The 20725-nt window shown below is 56.1% G+C and overlaps 1 protein-coding gene and 1 long non-coding RNA gene across 3 annotated transcripts in view; one reads left to right on the forward strand and one right to left on the reverse strand.

The window, feature by feature from the left end:
- Positions 1 to 340: 340 nt before the first annotated feature.
- LOC110350145 (uncharacterized) lies at positions 341 to 12989 on the reverse strand. 2 transcript variants are annotated; one of them, XR_002396507.2, is made up of 3 exons: positions 12208 to 12989; positions 8604 to 10147; positions 341 to 7037 (listed from the first exon to the last, which is right to left on the reverse strand). It is a non-coding gene; the product is annotated as an uncharacterized LOC110350145 (long non-coding RNA). The 2 variants fall into 2 exon arrangements; XR_002396506.2 differs by having other exon boundaries at positions 7270 to 10147.
- A 78-nt stretch (positions 12990 to 13067) lies between these two features.
- The window catches only part of Olfm1 (olfactomedin 1), a 34678-nt gene continuing 27020 nt past the window's right edge, over positions 13068 to 20725 (forward strand). The window contains exon 1 of the mRNA XM_013073780.3: positions 13068 to 13352. Coding sequence (XP_012929234.1) covers positions 13287 to 13352 — 66 coding nt within the window. The 5' untranslated portion in view covers positions 13068 to 13286. The remainder of the gene's footprint in view (positions 13353 to 20725) is intronic.

A 20725-nucleotide genomic window follows, 5' to 3' on the forward strand; every position in this document is an offset into this window, starting at 1 on the left:
CCATGGGGTGGCCTCCCAGACCCGGGGAACAGCCTCCCTCTGGCAGGACTAGCCTCCCAAGAGTCAAGCCAGAGAGCCCTGGGCCCTGGAAGATGGGGCTTCTCCGTTCACCCCAAGACAGGAGGTGGGAAGGGGCCCCAGCTGTGGACACAGGTGTAGGTGGCGGGGCTTGGGAGAAGAGAGGGAAGAGCAGGATGCACAGGCCAGTGTGGTAGAAAGTTCACTTCCAGGAAGGGCGGAAAGGACAGAGCGGCTTTAGTGACACAGGAGATAGTGACAGAGACCTTCACTCAGGTCTCCATCACTGACAGGACCACGTGGGATGAGAAGGACAATATGCTTGAGTCCCAGGTCCTTGGAAAGCCGCCACCTGCAGTGCTGGAGGAAGCTCAGGCCTCATTGTTAGGGCTCTTGTCGACTGATTTGCATTTGTTTATTCCACAGGCATCTGCCAGCACCTGCTCCAGATCTGAGGCTTTGGCAAGTCGGAAGTGGCCTGCACCCCACAGCTGGCGGGCACCCCAGTGTACAGTGGGCTGCTGGCTCCACCCCTCCGCCCTCACTCTGATTCAAAGCAGTGTCTCCAAGCTGCAGAGGATCACGTGGATGTCTTCAGCTGGATGGCCCTGCCTGTGCCTCTGCCCTGCCTCTGAGCAGACCCGGGCCCTGCAGGTCCTTCACCTCAGTGGAAAGGGGAGCCAGGCCAGGACTCCCAGCACTCTCCTGGCTGTAAATCTGCCCTGTCCCACTGAGTCCTGAGTGCTGGAGGTTGCTGGGCCTCCTTCAGGAGCGGATGCTCAGGACGTGGAGGAAAGGAATGTTGAGCGGGGGTAGCTCCCAGCTGTATCGTGATGATCAGATGCAGATCCTAGGCGCAGCTGCTTTTCTCTCAGCAATGACAGGTGGGCGCAAGGCCAGGTGAGTTCACAGCACAGAGCCCTTGGAAGAGGCCCTGGCACAGCGGGGCCACCATCTAAGGGTCATTTTGTATTATGAGTGGGGGTCTTGAGCAGGACCTAGCACCATGCTGGAAACAAGGGTTCTTAAAATGAGTCTTCTGGGTACTCCCCCGGGGCTGCCAAAGGTGGAAGGCGGAAGCGTGGCTTGTCCTTTAGTGATACCAAATTCACTCATTCACCACGTTCTGTGGCAAATGATTTTTTACCAAACAGGGCCACCAGGAGGTGTCCCGTCCCTCAGACGTCCTGTCCTGTGACGCTGGCCCTCTTCCTACCTTGGGGCAGGCCGTGTTCCCTCTGCTTGATTCTGGGCAGACTGTGCCACCTCAGCTAAGAGAGCCCAGAGGAGGCAACATGATGTGGCTCCCAAGACAGGTCACACGAGGGCCGTGCACTTCCTCTGCCTTGTTCTCCTGGATGACGTGACCGCTAATGGTGATCTGTGAACTTGAATGGAGTATGAAACGCCAGGAGACTACTGCGGCACAGCTGTGGGTGTGCGTGTGGCTGGCTGACCCGGAGGCCGGCAAGCTGAGGGATGAAGGTCCACCCAGATGCGGGGGGCACTACCATTGGGCTCATAGTCTGGATGGAATAAAAAGGGGAAGAAGGAAGAAGTTCCCCCAGTTTGGAAGAGCCCCAGTCTTTGCCATTGCCTCTGCACACCAATCCCCAATTTCTTCATCTTTCAGCGTAGCCTTGCTCCAGCAATGCTGCGAGCTTCCAGGCCTCTGACTCTGGGCCGGGCAGTGTCCTCGTTTCCTCTTCTGTGGCTTCCATCTTCCTGGGCTGAGCAGCTACTGGACCCCACACTCTCCCACCTCTGATGCTGTAAGCTACCTGATAAACCCCTAGCCCCCGTCAGAAGTGAGCATGCACTCTTCAAGGATTCTCTTCCTCTAGAGAACCCTATCTAATATGCTGACCTCCCCAGTGTCCAGAGGCTGGGCTGGGAGGCAGCCTCACGGAACGGCCCCAGCAGCCAGCTATGTGAGGGACACGGCTGCAGAACAGTGCCGCCACCCCTGGATTTTCTCCCATCCTTGAGCCACCGAAGCTGACACTGTAGGAGCAGAGTCAAACTGTCCCTCTGAGCTAAACCACAATGATGGATCTGTGAGCAGAACAAAGCCCGTTGTTCAAGCACGAAGGTGGAGTGACTCGGCATGCTGCATTTGAGCAGAATGTGGCTTTCAGAAGGGACTGCTGTGACCAGAACCTACAGCATCTGTGCCAGCTCTGACACCAGGAGCTCGAGGAGGCTGGAGAAGCTTGCAGGAGACTGATGCCTTAGTTGCTTTCTTCACCACTGAGAAGCAATACCTGGCACCCACTACTTAAAGTTGGAGGGGTTTATTTTGACTCACCATCAGGAGCTCCAAGGCAGAACAGCATGGCAGAGGGGCATGGTGGACAGGAAGAGGAGCAAGAATGAAGAGAGGACCAGGGGAAGGAGGGCGGGGAGAGAGAGAGAGAGAGATCCACCCCTACAGCCAATTAAAGACTGGAAAAGGCACAGATATCGCAACACATTAGTTCATTGCTTCCATAAACTTCCAATTGGCATCTATTGTATCCCTGGCATTGGAAATCCAACCGTGCTTGATACTTAATCACAGGTTCATGTTCGGGCGTTCCAGTGATTGATACTCTATGCAGAATCTTACACTTATGCACCTCCAACAAGGACAATTACCACACAGGTAGAAATCTAGGTTTTGGGGATGAATGAAGAGCATCAGAAATGAGTGACATAGAGGGAAACAGGAAAAGCCTGTTTTCCCTCCGTGTCTCCGGAGCACTGTGGCTGGTTAAAGCAGGACATGGACACTGGCTGTGGGCTTGGTGATGTCTATGAAGCGACCATCACAGACCTACAGGACTGCAGGAGGTGCGAGACCAAACCTCAGCAGATGGAACAATGAAGGAATGTGCACCACTCTCCCTATTTATTTATTACTAAAATAATAATGTGAAGATGTAGAACTGAAAGCCCAAAGGGAGATTATAAAAGAATTCTAAAAACCGGTCCAAAAGAAGGTAGGGAAAGAAATGGAGGAGGAGGATGAGAAGGAGTATAAACAAACAAAATATCCTAATAGTCCTAAATATGGGTAGGACAGAGTGGCACAGGCCTGTAATGCCAGCACTAGGGAGGCTGAGGCAGGAGGATCATCATGAGTTCAGGGCCAGCCTGGGCTACATAGTGAGCTCAATGCCAGCCTGAACTATATAGAGGCTGTCTCAAACAAAACAAAACAAAACAAAAAACACAATAGTCCTAAATATCAACAGAGAATAGAGCAAATTCTCTAGAGAAGAGCCAGAGGTTATCAAAATGGAGTTTTAAAAGAGCAAGACTCAATCATATACTGATTACAGAGGAAGCATTTTGAATATAATGACAGGCAGTGGTGATAGCCAGAGTCAGAGCAGCTTTATTCACATTGGAGAACGGGGCTTTGAGACAGAGAATGTTCCAAAGAGAAGGTCAGACTTTTGCCACAGATAAAAGGGTCAATTCATCAGGAAGACGAAGCAGTCATCTAAGTGTGTGCACCACTAACAGAAGTGCAGGAAGAGATGGGTAATTCCACAATTGTAATAAAAGATTTTAATAACTCTCCTGGCATTTGCTGGAAGAGCTGGAGGGGAGAGTCGATAAAACCCCAAGGATCCGACACTACCAATTACATCGACAGCATTGATAGGTGGTGACCATTGCATCCAACAACGGAAAACTAGGTATTGTCTATAGGTATCCGCGGTCTGTTCACCAAGACAGTCCATATTCTGAGCCACAAAACCCGTAGCATCAATAGCAGACGGGTACACCTGTAATCCCAGCCTTCGGGAGCCTGATGAAGGAGGCCCATAAGTTGGAGACCAGCCTGGACAACTTAGCAAGACCCTGACTCAAAAGAAAATAGTAAAAAGGCTGAGGATGTAGCTCAGTGGTAGAGCGTTCCTGGGTTCTACCCCAAGAACAGGAAAAAAGAAAAACAATTAAAGTTACACAGTAGGTGCTCAGGCCAGAATGGAATTAAATTAGAAATCAAATGACAGTGGCATGTTTAGAAAGCCCTCAACATATGGGCGTCCACAATCTACTTCTATGTAACTTGTGATGAGGGAAAAATCAGAATGGAAATCGGAAAACACTTAACCAGACAATAACGAAAACACAACATAGGAGAATCTGTGGGATGCAGTTAAAGCCGTGCTCAGAGGCAAATCTGTAATTTAAAATGCTTGAAAATGAATAAAGCTCTGAAGTCTGCACCTCCAAGTTCCACCTCCAGAAATAAAAGGAAAGCAAAATGAACCTGGAGTAAGAACGGACAAAATGAAAATAAGAAACTACAGAAATAGGAAAGCAACAAAAGATAGGGAAAGTTAACAAAGCCAAAATTTGAAATTTGAGTCTTTGAAAAGGTTAAACAATCAGCAGAACTCCAGCTGAACTAAGGGAACAAAGAGAGAGGGACATACACCATCAGTACTAGAAACCAGAGAATGGTTGCTTAAGAGCTTCAAAAAGATAACGCTATCCAGCAAATTCAAGTTTAAAAAGAGAATATGATGAACAACTTCAAATATGACAACGCTGATAAAAGGCAGATTCTCTGAAAATACAACCTACCAAAAATTACGCTATCTGAAGATAAAATCTGAATACCTCTATAGCTAGTTTTTAAAATGAATTTTTCATAAAAACAAACCTTCCCTTCCAGAAAATTCCAGACCCAGATGGTTTCTCTGGTGAATTCAATCAGAGATCCCTGGAAAAATTAACACCAAGCTTACACAAACTGTCAGAAGGCAGAAGAGAAGGGGAAACTTCCTGTTTTTAAAAAAGAAGTCAGCATAACTCCAACCCCAAGACAGACACAGCCATCCCAGGAATGAAAAACTTGGAAACCAATGGCTCTCAGGAGCATCAGAATAAAATAAAATATTAGCCAGCCAGCAAGTCTGGCAGCGTATAAAATGGATAATACAGATAATACGTTGTGACTGACTGGGGTTTGTCTCAGAATGCAGGGCTGAACATTTGAAGATCAATCAATTAATTCACCATATGAGTTGGAAAAAAAGGAGGTAAACCATACTATCGTTTCAATAGGCATAGAAAAAGCATTTGACAGGATTAAATACAATGCAACCAATCCTAACGAAACTCGCAACCAAGGATAGGAGGGGCCTACGAAGAGCAGCTGTGTGAAATCTACAGCCACCATCACACGTGGCAGCATCTTCGGCTGTCCTTGCAGGGCCGGGAGCAGCACAGGCCCAGCTCCCACCATGTTTATTCAGTGCTTATTGGGGCGGGGCTGGTTATTGCAAAGAGAAAACAAGTCAGTGACATCACACAGACCTGAAAAGAAGTAAACTAGTCTCTATGCTTAGGTGAAATAACTACCTGTGTAAAATTGCTAAGAAGTCCATTAAACAAGGATTGGAACTAATAAGTGAATTTAGCGAGGTGCAAAATTTGAGGATCCAGAAATCAATCACAGTTTTATGTGTTAGCAAATGATTAGACTTTTTTTTTTTGGTGTTTTGAGACAGGATCTTTCTATGTGGTTGAGCCTAGCCTTGAACTTACAAGGTATCTCAGCCTGCCATCAAACTCTTGATTCTTCTGTCTCCGCCTCCTGAGTGCTGGGAATACAGGTGTGTACCACACCAGGCTAGAAAATGAAAATTTAAAGACTCATAATAACATGAAAACCTACTGAAGGTATGATTTCTCTTCCCTGGAAACCATAGAACACTGTTGAGAGAAACAAAAGATAATCCAGGTAAATGGAAAATAGGCCTCCTTTTTGCATCAGACTCCAGTATTATGAGAGGGAAATGCAAATGACACAACGGCCAAAACAATTAAATTAAAAAGAAGAAGAAACAAACAAAGGTGAAGCACTTACAGTACCCGATTTCAAGACTCACTAAGAACAGGTAGTAATCAAGACAAGCATTTGCAAAAGTTTAGACTTATAGATCAGTGGTACCTAATAGAGTCCAGAAATATTCCCACACATATTTGTTAAATTGATGTTCAACAAAGGTGCAGCGGCCATTCAAGGGGAAAGGAATTTGCTGAAGGACAGAATGTGTCTAGGAGAGAAAAATCCACACCTCTACCTTACAGTGTAGACAAAAGTGAACTCAAAGGGGGTCACAGCCAAAATGCAAAAGCTAAAGAATAATAAATAATAGAAGAAGGAAAGATAGGAGAAAATCTTGCCATCTTTGGGGGAAAGATTTCTTAGACTGGATGCAAAAAGCACAAATCACAGAATGAAAACTGACAAACCGGATTTTATCAAAGTTGAAACCTTTTCCTTTTTGGAAGGCACCATTTAACAAACAAAGGTCAAGGTCCAAAATGAAAGAAGATATTAAAATATATATGTGCCAGAAGATTTGTATCTATATAGATGAGAAGTCTCACAGCTCAGCAGAAAGACAGAAACAAACAAAAGCCTCCAGTGGAAAATGGGCAAAAAGGCTGTCGAGCCAGGGCAACTGAGCCACCAGAAGCCGGAGCTGATTGCCCTGGGCCCAGCGAGGTGACAGCCCCATAGGGCCACAGCAGTCCGGGCTCCTGGCTCCTGCTCCAGTGCCCCGCATGAGCTGTGCCCCCAGAACACTTCGCGGACAGGGGACACTTGCCAGATAAGCATTCCCAGGTCCTGGCAGAGCTGCTCCGTCCTTCCCCTTGAGGAGGTCGAGGAGTCTGACTTGTGTGTGACTACTGGGGTCTCGCCAAGCTCCTGAGGTCCCAGCATGCAGCCCAGCAGCCCTTCCTCGATCGCCTGGGGGCAGCGCTGCTGCAGCCACAGGGACAAGGGACCAGAGACCGGTGTCTCCTGGCTGCTCACAGATCCAGGCCCTCGAGCTGATGCTGGAAGGAGATGTGAGGCTGATGCCAGCAACGTCTGAACCTTTGTTTGGGAAACCGAAGCCTCGTGGGGGTCTCTGCCTGGCCCTTCCAGGGGCGGTCACTGTTTTTCCAGCTCCAGAAGACTTTGTTCTCTGTGTTCTCACCATTGCTCAGGGGCCACCGATGTCCTAGGGAAGGATGCAGAGGCCAAGCAATTACCTGCTTCATGCAGAGGCCCTGGCATCGCCAGGAAGGCCTGCGGCGATTTTTCCTAACTAGCAGGCTTGGTCCAGAATGATCAGACACTCTCTGTCTCTCTCTCCTGACTCTGGGTTGATGCTAACAGAACTGCTAGCCCAAAGACAGGAAACTGATACATCTTATCTCATTTTGCCTTTTGTTCTGAACCAATGACCTCACCTGCACTCGTGTGTTTCAGAGCTGCTGGTTTTCTTTGGGTTTTATTCTCAAACTGCACCCTGAGGAAGCAAGACCGCTAAGCTCCACATCAGACCCAGTGCTGTCTCTACAGATGGGGCTCAGGGAGCAGAAGGCAGCTGTCCAAGGGAGCCTGCAGGGAGTCAGGTTGCACAACCTCTGCCTCAGTTTCCACTTTTTCAAAATGAGCCCACTACAGTGCCCACCTCGAATGGAGAAAAATACGGCTGTGGAGACCTCAGCTCAGGGCCAGACCAGGCAAGTGCGCAGGGAGGGGCAGCCATCTCGGGAGCATGAGGCTGCCAGGGTGGAATCCAGAGGTGGGCACCATCCCGGGAGAGGAAACGGCAAAATCAAAGCTGGGCCTGGCCCTGCAGAGGGGCTGTAGCTCAGAAGACATAGAAGAGCTGAGGCTTAGGCACTGCTGGGGTGGGGACTCTGGCCTCTGAGACTCAGTTTCCCCACTTTAGGAGGGGGAGGCAAAGTGGCTTCAAGGGATAGGAAGTGAGGATGAAGGTCGTGCACTCAGAGTCCTGGGCACCACGATCCGTACCAGGACCTCCGAGGCAAGTCCCCCACCCTCTTCCACTAGGAGGGGACAGAACCGGGAGCCCACCTCCGGAGCCCACCGCGCCTGCAGACCGGGGATCTGGGCTCCTGATCAGAAATCAGGGCCGTGGAGTGGGACCAACCCCGAGGTGGCTCTGCCTGCAGCCTCTCACGGAGTTCACAGGGCTCTGAATGTTGGGGGCTGAGCCATTGCTGGGACCCCATGTTCTCCGCTCAGCCTGCGCGCACCTCGGAGTCCATTGTTCCCAGGCGCCTCCGCCACCCTGCCCTGGGCTTGGGGCTGGGCTCCTGGAGGTCCCTGCTGCCTCAGCTTCACATCCTGCCTCTCGCAGGGAGCGGTGAACACTCAGCCTGGGGCCTGCCTGTCCTGGAAGCCTCCTTGTTACCTCCCTGTCTCACTGGCTCTGCTGCTCCCGGCCAAGCCTCGAGGCCCTTGTGTGACCCCTTCCAGCAGCCCCGGGACCGAGCCTCCTCCCTCGGGATCCCATGCTGCCTGGTCCTTCCCCACTCACACCCAAAGCCCACACCTCTGGGAGCCCACAGTCTCCAGGCCTTCCCTGCCCCGAACTGCACACTGCCGGTCCCTCGCCTGTACCTCCACACTGGCATCTCTCCCTCCCTCTCTGCCTGTCTTGCCCTTCCCCGCAAATGTCCCAGCCCCACTCCAGGCCTCCTCCTGCCTCCCCTAAACGCCCTCCATGGGTCTCAGCCCCAGCGTCCTACTCATCAGCTTCACAGCGCTGCACCTGTCAATATCTGCCTGGTTCTTTGATTTGCTTGTTGTGTGTTTGTGTCTGTCCCTGCAGCCAGCTGAAAAGCAGCGTCCAATAGAGATCCCTGCTCGGCCCTTGCACTGGACCTTAGGGAAAACGCGTGGATGTGGCCAAGCAGCAGTGACCAGGTTAAGGACCTCACGATCCTCCCAGCCTCTCCTCCCAGCGGCCCTGAGTGCAACCACAAGTGAAAGGGGCCCAGGGAGACTGGACACAGAGGAGCACATGTGATGCAGGAGCAGAGAGAAGGGACAGTCCAGCCTCGAGACCTGAGGGAAGAAGCCCTGAGCGGAGACACTGCAGCTGGAGCAGGCGGGGCGGGTCCCTCTTGGAGCCCCCAAGGGCATGCAGCCCTGCTGACCCCATGGCTGGTGTCCCCAGCACGAGGGAGGCCCTGTCCCTGCCCCAGCCTGAGAATCCTGCTGGTCAATAGTAAGCACTAGATAAACATCTCTGGTTCTCCAGCCTCAGCCCCAGAAGGAGCCAGGGCCCAGAGGCTGGGGAGCCAGGCAGAGGCCTCCTGACACGACAGGTCCTGAGAGGGCCGAGCTGAGTGCCTGAAGACTCTCAGCACAGGCATCCCTGCAACTCCGTAGGTTTCAGGCCCTGTTTGCTAGAAAATTCACAGAGAGGACGGGGAGAGTTAGTGCCGTTGCCTTGGCAACACTCTGTCACATTGTAATGAGGCTCAGCAGTCGAAGGAGGCCTGTCTTAAAGGAGCACGAAGCACATCGATCCTCCCGTGTCCCGAGGAGTCTCAGCAGGAAAGTGGCTGCTTCCTGGTGGTCGCTGGCCCCAGCCTCGGGGCGATGGCAGCACAGGGCGCGGCGGGGGAGCGGGTACCCGCTGTGCCAGGCCAGAAGCACAGGAGCTCGGATGGCTCCACACCCACTGGGCTGTTCTGGCCTCCGAATGGTGGGCAGAGGTGAGGCTGATCCCTAGGGTGGGAGCCCTGGAACCCAGGCCTCACCAGGGCCACTGCCAGAGAGACTTCGTGATGCTCCAGATGGGAGGCCAGGGCATGGGAGGAAGAAGCCTCTAAGCCAGGGGCCAGCGAGGATGTGGTGTGGGGCTCGGGAGGCCAGCTGGTGGGGCAGGAACTCAGTCCTCAGCAGGGCCAGCGGGCTGGGAGTGAGTACCAGGACCACAAACGCTGACACAAAGCCGGAGCTGAAGGCACAGGGCTGGCAGAGGAGGATGTGGTGTGAGTGTCACCCAGCTCTCAACTCAGGGGTGGCCCAGGTGGTCAAATGGGGAAGCAGCAGAAACGCATCCCGCCCCAAACAGTTGCCGGTCAGCCCAGGTTCCTGGCCCAGCTGAGATGCTCCCCCAGGAAATAGCGCCTGGTGCGGCAGAGACAGAGGGGTGGGAGTCAGCAGCTTCGTCTGTTTTACTTTGGTTTCTCTTTCTTCTTTAAATTCAAGTGTTTCTGCAGGCTCCACGTTGTCCGGTGGAAAGGAGCTGGGTGGGAAATTGTGTCTGTATGGAAACGGGAACTTTCTTTCTTCTTGTTTTTCCTAAACGACACACCGTAACAGGGATTTATGTAGCATTTATTTTGTATCAGATGTTACAAGTAATCTACATGCAATTTAAAGTACAAGGGAGGAAAGACAGTAATATCTTGATCCATGGACAACTCAGTTCATGAATAGAAGCGTTTGGTAAAATTTGGCTTCCATTCTCCAACTTCCCATCAGGGGATGAGCAAGACTGGAGCCATCTTCCCCAGAATCATGAAACAAATGATGTTCTTGAACTGAGGCACCGCCATACCATACATCAATTAAAAAATAAAAATGCAAAATCAAAACTAAAAAGATTGACCAAAACTAAGCAAGTTAATAAAGAAATAAAGTACCCGGGGGGTGTGGTAGGTTACAGGTAAGCAAGAGGCTGTTTTATACCGGGGAACCAGGGACAGGAGCATCCCAGGGTGTGGGTGTCTGGGGGCCCCTGGGAGGGAGGACCGAGTTTCTAAGCAGGGTCTTGTCCCTCTCCGTGAATGATCACTCATCTTGCTGTCAGTTTCAGGCCACTGCTGTATGCCAGGCTCGGTTCTGGGCTCTGGATGGGGCTTCTCACCAGCCCCACTCACAGGGAGGTAATTAATGACCTGCCGGGGTCACAGCAGCCCCGAACCCCGGCTGCCTGTGACTTAGGAAGCCAATGTCCTGCTCTCACTAGCCCCGCCTTTGACCCTGGCACAGCATGACAACTCCATCAGGGCTGTAGGTGCCAAGGGGCAGTAGCTTTTGTTTTCTGGTCTTCTTTGTGCCTAACCCTGAAGAAACAATGATAACTCTGTGACTTTTAAAAATAGCCTTAGTAAGCTGTAGTTTATATACCATACAATTCACCCACTTGAAGTACACAAGGCAGTGGTTTGGGGTTCATTGTTATGATGTTTTGAAAATTATGTTAAAATATATACAATGCGTAAAATTTTTAAGTGCATAACTTTTCTCAGCGTACAACTCAGTGGCATTGTGGACATTCACCACTGGGCAACCATTGCTACCATCTATTTACAAACTTTTCATCACTTTAAACTTGTACCCACGAAACAATCATCCTGGGTCCTCCTTCCCCTGGGCCTGGGAGGCTGTGTGATCTGCTTTCAGTCTCTAGGGGTGTGACTGTTCTGGGCCCCTTCTAGGAGTGGACACAACATCTGCCCTCTTGTGACTAGGTTATTTCACTGAACATAACATCCTCAAGGTTTTAGCCTGGTGTCAAATGTCCTTCCTTTTCAGTGCTGAATAATATTTCACCAGGCACAACAGGTAGACAGACCACATTTCCTTTTCCACTCCTCTGTTCAGGGACATGTGGGCACTTCTACTTCCTGGCCTTTGTAGACAATACTGCTCCGAACATGAGTGGGCAGACAGGTGGTCTAGTGCCTGCTTTCAACTCCCATGGGAAATACCCAAAAATAGAATTTCTGGGTCATAGAGTTATATAATTTTAAAAGTGAAAACAATTCTAGCTAAAATTGGAGGAGATTGGCATAGCTCCCCTCTTTCCCCAGCCCATAGAAACAGAACCCCAGAGGCTGGGGTTCTCACCCCAGCTCCGAGACCTGATTCTCACATGACTCTGATCTGCTGTCTCCTCCTCTGCACACCATTGGCATGCTCAGAGCCTCCTGACTCCTTCCGAGGCCCTAAAAGGTTTTCCCATCATGGTGTCATTCCATTCTACAGGTGGGGAAACTGAGGCCCAGGAAGGGTCAGCCTCTCATCAGCCCTCCAGTGACCATGGGAAGCCTAGAAGCCTCACAAAGCTCTTGCCTTATTGAGACAAAAATGAGAACACTTGGGTTACAAAAAAGCTGCACTTCTCAGAACCAGAGGGCGGGGCGCCTGGCACCCTGGAACTCCAGCCCACTCTTGTCTTGTTTCCCGGGCTCAGTTTGCCTCTGAGAGGGCAGCCCCCACTTCCCAAGGTGGACACGCCCAGGTCCCCAGGACGCTTCTGCAGACACCCAAGCAGGAGTTGGGACCTAGGCCTTGCTCCAAACTCCTTGTGTGACCTCACCCCCCCATCCTTCCTGGGGCTCCCATGTCCCTACCTCTGACATAAGAAGGTTGGACCCGGTTGCCCTGTGGCTCTGCCTTCTGTGGAGGGCGGGAGGTCCGGGCCTCTCACTGTCCAGGCTTCTGTAGCCAGGTCTCACCAAAGTCAGCGGGACACTTCTAACGTGTGCTGCGGCCTCGCCTCCCAGGGACACGGGGACGGGAATGGGGACACGGGGACAGAATGGCAACATGCAGACTCCTCTTGCTGGAAAGCTCTGCATACATGGAAGGGGGTGGGGCAGAAGGCAGGGATGGGAGCCACATGTCCACCCCCGTGGGGCCATCAGGACCCAGGGTACAAGGACAGGTGGGCCCAGGGGTCTGGAAGCCCCGCCTGGTGAGAGGGCTCCTCTCCCGGGCTGGGGGAAGGCAGAGCTGTCAGCACCCAAGGCACAAGATGGGATCCTGGCAGGCATGAGGCACCTCGCCCCAGGTGCTGCACACCAACCACAGGTGTGGACCTTCAGCCGGAAGGAGCCAGCAGCTGCCCCGGCGGACACCCCACAGGGACAGGGAAGGGCCTGGGGTATAGCCCTGGCTCCTGGAAACGGCCTTCCTGAGTCTGAGCCTCGGTTTACCCCCTTCAGGGGTCCTCCCTCTAGTCTCTGCGCCTCTGGGGATGGCGATCCTGTCCGACCCCCACTCGCTGCGTCCTGGGCTCCCGGTTCCGAGCCCCACAGCCCCGGCCGGCGGCCAGGATGGAGTTCGCCGCCCCAGTTCAATTTCCCCCGCCTTTTGATGTCACATCCTGTCCCGGCCTGCACCCCCCCCCCCCGCCCGCGCCTCCCCGGCAAACTTTTGGCAACCGCTGCAGCGCGCGCCTCCGAGCCCGAGCCCGAGCCCCAGCCCCAGCCCGGCGCGCGGGAGAGGACGGCGAACCCCGCCCCGCGCCAGCCCTGCCCGGGGGCAGCCGCGCCGGAACCGGGACCATAAATATGCGGCGCGGAGCCTCGGCGCAGCACAGCCCGCTCGCCGCCCGCCCCGGGTGCTGATCCGCGCCGCGGCCGAGCCCAGCGAGCCGAGCCCCAGCCCCAGCTCCGGCCCCGGCAGGACGTCGGAGTGGCCGCGAGACATGCCGCCCGCCCGGAAGCTCCTCGGCCTCCTCTTCCTCATCCTGATGGGCACGGAACTCACCCAAGTACGTGCGCCAACGCCATTTTCCTCCGCCCGGCGCCCGCGCGGCCCGGGGAGCCCCTGCCCGGCGGGCCCATCCCTGGTCCAGAGAGGGGGGGGTCCCAGTCCCCGGCCGGCCCTGGGGCGGAGGGCGGGGTGCAAGTCGGCCGGAGACCGCGGGCCCCCAATGCTGGCACAGCCGCCCCTCTCGGGGCTCCCTGCCCTCCGCCCCCGCTGAGAAGTTCACGGGGCGGCGCCGGGGGTCGTTGGCCGTGGTCACCGCGGGGGGGGGGGGGGTCCGGAGCGCGCGAACCGAGCCCCCCGCGTTCCAAGGCAGAGGGGCTCGCTCTCAGCCCCACACACGGCCCTGGGGCGGCTCGTCCCTTGTCTCCGGCATTGCGCACCCCCAAGACCCCAGGCAGGCTGCGGGAATTGTGCCCGGAGCCCCGCAAGGGCAGGCGGTAGTGCAGGTGCATTGCTGGCTTCGTGCGGAGGGCGTGGGGACTGCGGCCCAGGGCAGCGGGCACCTGCGCGGCTCGCCGTCCCCTGAACAATGTACGCGTGCGGGGCGGCGTTCTCCATGTTAAAAAGGCATCTGGAGCGGCAGGTCTGGGAGAAGTGGTGCGCCCTTTGGGGAGGGCGCCTGGCGCCGGGTGCTGGGAAGAGCCTGCCGGCTTCGGACTGCCTGGGAGTGACATTAAAACGCCCTTTCCGTGGAGCCACTGTGCCGGGCTCTGCACCCAGAGACGCTGGCCCTTGGGAGTCACAAGTCTAGGAGGGGAGGGCCGCCAGCCCCGTGGCCCTGACCCAGCTGCCGGACTTCCCTGGCTCGCTGACAGCCTCCCTCGGGAAAATAAAAGGAAACAAAGAAGAGAAGGGAGGGCCGAGAGCAGGAGGAAGACCACAGGGAGAGAGAAGACTGGAGCGAGCCTCCCTGTTTCCTGCAATCCTTGCTGCCCCAGCTCTCCCCAGGAGGCACGGGGCTCCCTGGCCCCACGGTGGGGTTTGTCCCCCTTTACCCTCCGCACCCCTGCCCCGGTGTCGCTGGTCACCTGCCAGTCACCCCTGGCCGGCTCCTCATGGCCTCCGGGAGAGAAGTTTCCTTGCCCCTCTGCAGAGGCTCTGGGGAGGGGTGCTGGCTGTGCGCGGTGGGTGGACAGACGCACGGACGCCTGTAGCACACACACAAATGCACACACGTGCAGAAAAACCCAGCAGGTCCCCAGCAGCAGCAGGCTCTTTGCAGAGGGCTGTGCCTGCTCTCTGTTGCCACATCTTGGCAAAGAGGCTGCTGGTTCTGGGTGGCCTCGCAAGTGTCTGTCCCCAGGCCTCCTGATGCCTTCCTGGTAGTCTTTCATCAGGAGACATAAGGTGCTTTTGCTCACCAAGTTTCTCCTCTTCGTATCTTTTAAAAGATCCCGTGTTTCGGGGAGAAACTTTCGGTTCGACTTCAGCGAGAAGCTCTGTCTGAGTGGTGAAGTGTCCGCCCATCCACGCTCACCGTGGTGGACACCACGCCTACCCCCCCCCCCCCAGGCCTCTGCATCTCGGGATCTCCAGACCGGGGGCCCCCCCGCGCCGTCTTCAGCACCCTGGCCAGCTCCTGGCCTCTCCCCACTGGTGGCGCCAGGGAAATGTTTTCTTTGCTTGCTGGGGAGCTTTTGCGCTGTCTGAGGCTGAGCTGGGATTCCTCTGGGGAAAGTGTCTCTCGGCTCAGCTGAGAGACACCTCCTCCCCGGTGGAGACACAGCCCTCCCTTCCCTGAAGCCAGGCTTTTAGCATCTCACATTGGAAACCTAGTGTCTCTGTTTGTAGTTCAGAGTGAAGCTCACTGGTGAAAATCCCCTCCATGCCACGACCACTTACGAAAGAGGCAGAGATGCTGCTCTTGTCCCCCCTTGTGGGTGCCACCGGGCTTGGAACAGGTGGTTCTCACCTTTAGCAGAGGCCGCTAAGGTGGAGCTTGTGTGCAAGCACCTGTGGGGTGGGGCAGAGCCTCGGGAGCTGCCCATGGCCAGGTATCTTGCTTTCTGGATCCGAGATCCCCAGGAATGAAGGAAATGCCCTGGGCTTCCAGGAGTGGGGCTGAGCTGCCAGGTGTCTGTCTCCCACCTCACTGAGGAAAAGTGCTCCCCACACCCACACCTCGAGCTCAGTTCCTCCCTGGGACAGGGATGGGAGATCCTAGGGCCACTGAGCCTGTGGGTTGGCATGCGTGGAAGTGGGTGCCTGTCAGGGCCCTACAGATGTTACCTGTTCGTACAGAGGGCCGCTCTCGGGGCTCCTGCAGACAGGTGGGGAGTGCAGCACGTGGCCCGGCCATCTGTCCTCCCGGCAGCTCCCTGTGAGCAGCCATTCAATCAGGTGCCAACTATTGATTGACAGCCTACGGCTTTCAAAGCTGTGGCTCCATGTGAACTGCATCCTCACCTGAAAGACACTTGACATGGCCTTGGCCTTCGATTTTCAACGAAAGGCTGACATTTCATGCCCTTGAGAAGTCGTGTAAAGTGACAGCACAGTGAGCCTCCGGTGGGATGCAGAGAGGTTGGTCGCTCAGTCTTGGGGAGGTGCGGGGAATCAGGCTCCTGGACTCAGGCCCACCTACAGCCCATGCGGCTCCCCGCCTTCTGCTCAGATAAATAGGCGCAAGGGGCATGGCCCCGTGGGTGCTGGTGGGAGGGGCCGGGAAGCGCCCAGCGGTGACCTTGAACCCAGGTGGTCCTGCTGTTGCCCCCTTCCCAGCAGGCTCTTGCTGGGTGACCCTGAGAGCAGCTCTTAGCCACTCTGAGCTTGAACTCCCCCCTTTAAACCAAGGAAGCCCTGCGAGCGCCCCTCCTATTCTTCCATCTGCTCACCTACCCTTTCCTGGCTACCCGCTGGTGGGTGTAACCCCACCCAAGCTGAGCTGACGATGTCTGGGAAGTCCAAGCCCTTCCATCTGCCATCTGGGGTGACACGCTTTGCGGGAGACCTGGGGCTCCGCCAGATCGTGTGAGGGTCGCCAGAGCTGTCTGCACCAGGTGCTCTGCTGGGGGCCGGGGGCACGGCGGAGAGGGAGGTGCCCACCCAAGTGGGTCCCCAGGTTGTATCTGGGTGCACGAGGGAGCCCCAGGGAGGAAGATGGGAGGAGGTCAGGAACAGAGGCTGCTGTGGAAGGAGGGCGTGCGACCCGGCTTTCCCACCCCGGCTCTGTGCCTGTGTGCGGTGTTGGTTTATTTTAAGCCAGAAGTGGCTCTTCTCATTAGCCATGTGCCCCAGCCAGGCACAGCCCCTCTAAATGCCCCGCATGTCCTGGTAAGGCTCCGGCTACAAATGCACACAGAATGCCCCAGGGTGCCCACCGGTGCTGCCGGGCTTGTTCGCTTCTGGGCTATGGAGTGCTGCTGTGTCTCCTCCCTTGGTTTGGCGAGCTGTCTGCTGGGCTTGGTGCCTGCAGGGAGCCCCAGGGGTACAAGGACCGGCAGGGGAGATAGACCAGGGGATGCTGTCCTCGCTTCTCCGGGAGGCCACCCACTCCCAGGAAGAAACTGAAGGCGGAGGGAGAAACAGCTCCCCGTGGTGACCAGCTTGAGCCTCCAGCGCCCGCCCACTGCCACCCTCCCTCCCCAGCTCTACTCCCGCAGGCCCTGGACATGGGGCAGCAGAGGGTCTGTGTGGGAGGCGCAGAGGGGCTGGGGTGGAACCGGGGTCTCTGCTGGCACCTGTCGTCCCCCAGTGCATGGAACGCAGTCTTGGCGCTGGAGTTTCTCACTGCCCAGGGCTGCCGATGCCTCTGGGTGCATGAACACCAGGCCCTTGAGACCGGAGCTCCTGCACCAGGCCTGAGCCCCGGGTGGGAGGGGACGATGGCTGTGACACCGAGGGGCAGGATGCTGTAAATCCTCCGAGGGGCAGCTGCTTCCTCTGGAGCAATTTACCTCTCATTCCACTGACGCCCCCAATCAAAAGCAAGGTGATTTTCTGCCTTGGGTTGTATTTATTACTAAAGTTATCAGGCCCTGTAATCAGTATTAACATCACCGTGTAAAGTAATACAAAACTAATTACTAGCTAAACTGAATCAGATACATGGCAACTGAGCTGCTGACGGAAGGAGAGGAGCCAGCGTTCAGCTCTGAAGGCTGCTGTGGATGCAGCTAGGGTCCAGTCAGGGGCCGCATGGTGGTCCCCGAGACAGGGCGACCCCATCACAGCGAGGTCCTGACCGCTGGGCAGGGGTCCCGGGGGGTCGGAAAGTGGAAACGCAGCTCTGTTTCTTTTTGGTTATTCCACACAGGAGAAGCCCCCTTGGGGCTGGGCCCAGTTCCCCTGCATCAAACCCTGGCCGGGAGGAGCAGCCTCTTGTCACGCCGCTGTGATCCTTGCCCAGGGTGAGGACAGGAGCTCGGGGAGGGGACTCTGCACGAATATCCGGCTCTGTCTGACACCGGGATTCAGGCGACAGTCACCACAGAGAGAAGCACAAACAGCAGAGAGCAGAGCTAGCATCACCGGCGCCAGAAACTGGGCAGTGGCTGGGCTGGGCTTTCATTACCTCTGTGGCCACTCACACTGGGGGCTCCCCCGCGGGCCCAGCTTTCTGAGCAGACAGGGAGGGAGGGTCATGCGGGGGGCTGAGACCCCCAGGCTGCACCACCAGATGTGACTGGGGGAGCCCTGCTACCCCTCGGAGTCAGGATCCTCAGGGGCAGGCACGTGCTGAGGCTCCGCACCCCGGCCTTCCTAGCATAAAACAAGGGGCCACGTGTGGAGCCCTGTGCTCTGAGCACCCCAGTTTCCTCAGCTGCACAACCGGGGGATGCCATACGGCGTGAGTGCGGCCCTCAAGGGGCTCTGAGCCTCCCGCCACTTCCACATCTGGCAGTTTGAGCACTCAGGGAGGGCGGTGGTCCCCGCGGTCCTGTGCAGCCATCCCCACCTCCTCTTGTCTGGGGAGCCCTCTGTCCCTTTCTTCTGCACCCTGTTCAAAGCTCATGACTGCTGCTCGGGTGACAGCTGCGGACACTGGCTTCTTTGGGGGGCTCTGCTAATGTGGCTTCACTAGCTTCCTGTTCCACAAAGTGGCCCGCTCGTTCTGGTCCCGGAAGCGGCCTGCGTGCTCCTTCTGTACACTTTGGTGACAAATTCCAGGACACGGAGGGCCTGACAAGACGTGGGTGCTAGGAAGAGTGGAGGCTGAGGAGCCCAAGGGGAGGGGCGGAAAGATGCTGAATCCCCAGCTCTTTCCACGCCCAGTCCCGCCGAGGGCGTGGGATGCGCACATCCAGGAGGACCTTACACCCTGAACAGATTTCTGAAGTGCCAAGAGTGGTTCTGAAAAGGGGGGACCCCCGCTCCCTCCAGAGGATGCTTGGGGTGTCTGTGGCCAAAGAAGGGGCTCAGGTGCCGTGTCAGTGGTTTTATCATTTAAAGTCGGGTGGCAGAGCAGGCCTTGCAGAAGTGGGGAGCAGCCCTTGGCTTTCAGACACACGTGTTCCTGCAGCCCACTCCCACCCAGCGCGCCTGTGCACCTGCTTCGCTCCTGGGGCCAGCAGCCTGTGTTCCACAAGCGACCCCAGGGAATAAAAAACAGGAGGCATCTTCAGAGACAGCACCAATCTTAGGGGTTACCTGGGAAGGAATTTTTCGGGGGGACAGTCTCACTATATATTTCAGGCTGGCCTGGAACTTGAAGTGATCCTCCTGCCTCAGCCTCCCAAGTGCTGGGATCACAGGCACCCACCAGCATCATGGTGACCAGGATGTTTTGGGGAATCAGCAGCAGAGGGCAGAGCATTGCTTGGGGACCAACCCTGCCTGGAGCACAGGTGTGCCCTGCCAGGAGTGATGTGATCTCCAGAACCTGCCACCCTGACGCCCTGCCCCTTGGGGTTTCCTATTCACCCTGGGGACCCCAGATTGAGTCTTCCATGTTTCTGCTGTGACATCACCTTTCAGCGCGTGTCTGGACCCGTACACGTCTTCCACAGAAGTCAGCCCGTCCTGCTCCGTCAGCCACGGCGAGTTCTCTGGCTCTGGAAGCCGGAAACAGGACATCAGTGATCTGGAAGTCCTGGGGCAGCCCAGAGGGTGGGGTGGCCCCCGAGTCATCTGGTGTTCCGAGTGCCAGTCCCAGGACTGCACCCCTTTGGTGGGGGCAGCTGGCGGGTGCAGAGCTGTGGCTTGCACTGCCTGGTGACACTTCTGAGGGCAGCGTGGAGTGGGCAGGAGAGGGAGGGACGGTGTGCGGGCCAGGCAGGGACCCACCGAGCCGGGCCTCAGCGGAGAGAACGTCTCTCGAGAGCAGAGTGCCCTCCCCAGCAGGAGGGGTCCCAGCCCTCGGGGACTCCAGAGCTTGAAGCCGCACAGAGAGCAGAAGGGGACACCACAGGGGCCGCTCGCTGGCCCCCGATCACCTGCCCTTGCTAGTTGCACTTGGAGGCCCCACACAGCGGCTCCCTGGTCTAGGCTGGCCCTGCCGACTGCACCTCGCACTTGGGGGATCCTGGGGGAAGAAGCCCCTCTTGGGGACCTGCTTTCTCGTGCCAGAGGCAGAGAGGGGATGCACAGAGCCTGCCAGGAGGGTGGGATGAGGGGACAGGGGCCAGGGGGCCCGAGAGGCTTCCAGGCTGGAGGCTGAGCCCACCGCCTCTCGTCTCCAGCGGAGAAAGTGGATGAAGGAGACACGCAGGGCAGGAGCCAGGCTCACCAGTGGCAGGCAGCCCTGGCTTCTCTGTCACTCTGTCTCCCCTCCTCCCACCCCCGCTTCCTCTTGCCCCTTTCCCGCCCTCTCTCCATTTCTTCTCTTCTCCAGCCCCTCAAACTGTTTGCCAATAGCTTGAGAATAGGCATATTTTAACCAGCAAAAGGGCCTCACCCCTTGTCCTCCGGTGTGTCCTTTTGTCAGGGAGCGCTGGGTGGCCTGGGGACCAGTCCTCTCGAGTGGCCATTCCTGGCCCTGGGACCTCAGGTTTCAAAGCAGGTCTGGGGCGTTCCGCATTCTTGTTTTCATGTGTGCTGCTGGGTTTGTGCAGTGTCCACCGAGGTCAAAGTCTGCAAAGGGCCACTCTGAGGACAGACCCGGGCCATCTAACTTGTTGTAGGTGAGCCAGCACTGTAGGCCGCGTCAAGATGTGAATGCGGAGGGGGTGCCTGGTGTCCCTCCTGCAGACTTGGTGGGCAAGGCGGGAATGCTGAGGCAGAGATGTCTTTCAGTGGGCCAGGGGGCCTGGGCTGTGCAGGTGGCCAGGGGTTCTGTGGGGGCCGTGTCTCCCTGGACTGATTCGACGGTGCGGCGACATGCAAGGGGCTTGCCCTGGCAAGTTCATCTCAACACGTGGCCCTGGCCGTTCATCTTCCCGAGCTGAGACTTCTCAGCTCCGTACTGCCCCGTGGGCCTCCGTGAGGATCAAGGGA

The sequence above is a fragment of the Heterocephalus glaber genome, unplaced genomic scaffold (assembly GCF_053883595.1).
Source record: "Heterocephalus glaber isolate CG9 unplaced genomic scaffold, H.glaber_assembly_v1.0 deba00001479, whole genome shotgun sequence".
In the NCBI taxonomy this organism is placed as follows: Eukaryota; Metazoa; Chordata; class Mammalia; order Rodentia; family Bathyergidae; genus Heterocephalus; species Heterocephalus glaber.